The sequence below is a fragment of the Mchenga conophoros genome, unplaced genomic scaffold, assembly GCF_057382185.1.
Source record: "Mchenga conophoros isolate Kocher_MC1m ecotype Shallow Benthic unplaced genomic scaffold, M_conophoros_male_GT1.1 unmapped_scaffold_6, whole genome shotgun sequence".
Classification (NCBI taxonomy): Eukaryota; Metazoa; Chordata; class Actinopteri; order Cichliformes; family Cichlidae; genus Mchenga; species Mchenga conophoros.
The window spans coordinates 77,224-78,444 of record NW_028182333.1 but is presented as its reverse complement, the minus strand read 5'-3'; the positions used below and the strand labels follow the sequence as shown (position 1 = coordinate 78,444).

Here is a 1,221-nt window from a genome sequence, read left to right as displayed (position 1 = left end):
TAAAATCTATGCGGCTACTGTCGGGTGCACAAAGACTAAGACTTATTTAGCTGACTTAAAACAAGTAGCAAAACTGTCTGGTCAGGATTTTGCTGAAGTTCTCCAAGAACTAATGACCCAAATAAATGGAGCTGTTTCAGAACTGCGCCCAGGAAAACCAGAAGGGCTCAAGCAGGAATGTACTGCCACATCTGAACACAAAACGGCTGCTACTCCGGATCAACAAACCCACAACACGGCTATTCCTGTCACTTCTTCAGCTACCCTACATCCTACAACAACAGAAGGACATTCTACCAGCATGTCTGCAGCTGAGTTGAATCCACCTGAAGTACAGAGGTATGTTGTGGAGCATATAGTAAAGAGCGAAGATGTAAACATACGTTCATCTCATAAGCTGCGCATGTTTTCTGGGAGAATACAACACCCACAGCATGAGGTGGACTATGATACATGGCGCTCTGGAGTGGATCTCATCTTAAAGGATCCAGCCATTTCAGAACTGCGAAGATCCAGACACATCCTTGATAGTCTTTTACCACCTGCAGTGGACATAATCAAGCACCTTAACCCCGACCTACCAGCAGAGACTTATATTCAACATCTTGATTCTGCTTATGGAATTGTACAGGACGGGGAAGAACTTTATGCGAAGTTCATGGACACGCTGCAGAACTCGGGTGAGAAACCATCCGGCTACCTACAGCGACTTCAGGTGGCCCTGAGTTTAGCTGTCAAGCGAGGAGGAGTCAAGCAGAGTGAAGTGAACAGGCACCTGCTCAGCCAATTCTGTAGGGGATGTTGGGATAGCAATCTTATCTCTGAGCTTCAGCTGAAGCAGAGAAAATCCAACCCACCTTCTTTTGCAGAACTGTTACTCCTATTAAGAACTGAAGAAGACAGAGAAGCTAGCAAAACTCTGAGGATGAAGCAACATTTGGGAACACCAAGACACAGAGTTGCAGCTCAAGCTCAGTTCGCAGTAGAAGAAGAAAAGGGGGTCTGTGCTGCGTTGTCCACTCTCACCCAGCAGATGGCGGAGATACAAAAGCAACTTGCCGCCTTAACTGCTTCCCAGTCTCGTCAGTCCTGTACTCCTGTCCCAAAGCAGCACCAGAAGCCAAGAACGGATATACAGGGGAATATATCACCTAACCCTAAGCCTGGTTTCTGTTTCAGGTGTGGGGAAGATGGACACATTAGACCACAGTGTGAGAACAG

The 1,221-nt window shown here is 46.8% G+C and overlaps 1 protein-coding gene across 1 annotated transcript; it reads left to right on the top strand.

Moving 5' to 3' along the window:
* Positions 1–301: 301 nt before the first annotated feature.
* LOC146546155 (paraneoplastic antigen Ma1 homolog) lies at positions 302–1,155 on the top strand. The gene is made up of 2 exons (XM_085266650.1): positions 302–791; positions 1,034–1,155. Exons 1-2 carry the CDS (start codon positions 302–304, stop codon positions 1,153–1,155), a joined length of 612 nt encoding a protein of 203 aa, XP_085122776.1.
* The last annotated feature ends 66 nt before the right edge of the window (positions 1,156–1,221 follow it).

What these genes read in the sequence shown, in the direction of transcription:
- LOC146546155 (XM_085266650.1), top strand. Translation starts at nt 302, where the DNA reads ATGTCTGCAGCTGAGTTGAATCCACCTGAAGTACAGAGGTATGTTGTG. An exon ending in GCACCTGCTCAGCCAATTCT is followed by an intron (nt 792 to 1,033) that starts GTAGGGGATGTT and finishes CTCACCCAGCAG; the next exon opens with ATGGCGGAGATACAAAAGCA.